The 2,500-nt window shown below is 53.3% G+C and overlaps 1 protein-coding gene across 1 annotated transcript in view; it reads left to right on the top strand.

Moving 5' to 3' along the window:
* The window catches only part of CUNH16orf58 (chromosome unknown C16orf58 homolog), a gene marked incomplete at its 3' end in the record, with an annotated part of 3,371 nt that extends 933 nt beyond the window's left edge, over nt 1–2,438 (top strand). The window contains exons 4-5 of the mRNA XM_018575825.1: nt 2,175–2,273; nt 2,367–2,438. Coding sequence (XP_018431327.1) covers nt 2,175–2,273; nt 2,367–2,438 — 171 coding nt within the window. The remainder of the gene's footprint in view (nt 1–2,174; nt 2,274–2,366) is intronic.
* Nucleotides 2,439–2,500: the final 62 nt, after the last annotated feature.

Raw genomic sequence — 2,500 nt, 5'->3', positions numbered from 1 at the left:
GCCATGATATATACCCCCCACTGACCGTACACTGCCATGATATATCCCCCCCACTGACCGTACACTGCCATGATATATACCCCCCACTGACCGTACACTGCCATGATATATACCCCCCACTGACCGTACACTGCCATGATATATCCCCCCCACTGACCGTACACTGCCATGATATATACCCCCCACTGACCGTACACTGCCATGATATATACCCCCCACTGACCGTACACTGCCATGATATATCCCCCCCACTGACCGTACACTGCCATGATATATACCCCCCACTGACCGTACACTGCCATGATATATACCCCCCACTGACCGTACACTGCCATGATATATCCCCCCCACTGACCGTACACTGCCATGATATATACCCCCCACTGACCGTACACTGCCATGATATATACCCCCCACTGACCGTACACTGCCATGATATATCCCCCCCACTGACCGTACACTGCCATGATATATACCCCCCACTGACCGTACACTGCCATGATATATACCCCCCACTGACCGTACACTGCCATGATATATCCCCCCCACTGACCGTACACTGCCATGATATATACCCCCCACTGACCGTACACTGCCATGATATATACCCCCCACTGACCGTACACTGCCATGATATATCCCCCCCACTGACCGTACACTGCCATGATATATACCCCCCACTGACCGTACACTGCCATGATATATACCCCCCACTGACCGTACACTGCCATGATATATCCCCCCCACTGACCGTACACTGCCATGATATATACCCCCCACTGACCGTACACTGCCATGATATATACCCCCCACTGACCGTACACTGCCATGATATATCCCCCCCACTGACCGTACACTGCCATGATATATACCCCCCACTGACCGTACACTGCCATGATATATACCCCCCACTGACCGTACACTGCCATGATATATCCCCCCCACTGACCGTACACTGCCATGATATATACCCCCCACTGACCGTACACTGCCATGATATATACCCCCCACTGACCGTACACTGCCATGATATATCCCCCCCACTGACCGTACACTGCCATGATATATACCCCCCACTGACCGTACACTGCCATGATATATACCCCCCACTGACCGTACACTGCCATGATATATCCCCCCCACTGACCGTACACTGCCATGATATATACCCCCCACTGACCGTACACTGCCATGATATATACCCCCCACTGACCGTACACTGCCATGATATATCCCCCCCACTGACCGTACACTGCCATGATATATACCCCCCACTGACCGTACACTGCCATGATATATACCCCCCACTGACCGTACACTGCCATGATATATCCCCCCCACTGACCGTACACTGCCATGATATATACCCCCCACTGACCGTACACTGCCATGATATATACCCCCCACTGACCGTACACTGCCATGATATATCCCCCCCACTGACCGTACACTGCCATGATATATACCCCCCACTGACCGTACACTGCCATGATATATACCCCCCACTGACCGTACACTGCCATGATATATACCCCCCACTGACCGTACACTGCCATGATATATACCCCCCACTGACCGTACACTGCCATGATATATACCCCCCACTGACCGTACACTGCCATGATATATACCCCCCACTGACCGTACACTGCCATGATATATACCCCCCACTGACCGTACACTGCCATGATATATACCCCCCACTGACCGTACACTGCCATGATATATACCCCCCACTGACCGTACACTGCCATGATATATACCCCCCACTGACCGTACACTGCCATGATATATACCCCCCACTGACCGTACACTGCCATGATATATACCCCCCACTGACCGTACACTGCCATGATATATCCCCCCCACTGACCGTACACTGCCATGATATATACCCCCCACTGACCGTACACTGCCATGATATATACCCCCCACTGACCGTACACTGCCATGATATATACCCCCCACTGACCGTACACTGCCATGATATATCCCCCCCACTGACCGTACACTGCCATGATAAATCCCCCCCACTGACCGTACACTGCCATGATATATACCCCCCACTGACCGTACACTGCCATGATATATACCCCCCACTGACCGTACACTGCCATGATATATACCCCGAGCCCTCGCACACGCTGATTGAAGTCCTGTTCTGTGATTGGCAGGCCGGCTGGCGGTGGTTCTACATGAAGGAGCCGGCAGCGTGGACATCGTGAGGTCCGTGGTCCATGCAGAAATCCTTCATAGGAAGTCCCGGAGCTCAGGTGAGTCCTCTGATGTGTAGTCGGCACTGCAGGGGGCTGTGAGGAGGAAGTTGCAGCCGACCATTCCTCTGTCTTGCTGTTTTCCTCATTCAGATCCGACGCGCTTCCACGTCCTGGAGGAGACGCACGCTCAGCTGGACCGCCTCTTCCCCGACTTCTGCCAAGGTATGCCGCTGCCGTGTTCTGTCATCCATGTTGTTACACACGGCACCGGTCATGTGACCACC

Source organism: Nanorana parkeri, unplaced genomic scaffold, assembly GCF_000935625.1.
Source record: "Nanorana parkeri isolate BGI_ZX_2015 unplaced genomic scaffold, ASM93562v1 scaffold4927, whole genome shotgun sequence".
Classification (NCBI taxonomy): domain Eukaryota; kingdom Metazoa; phylum Chordata; class Amphibia; order Anura; family Dicroglossidae; genus Nanorana; species Nanorana parkeri.
The sequence above is the reverse complement of the archived record's forward strand: the minus strand, read 5'-3'. Positions and strand labels throughout refer to the sequence as shown.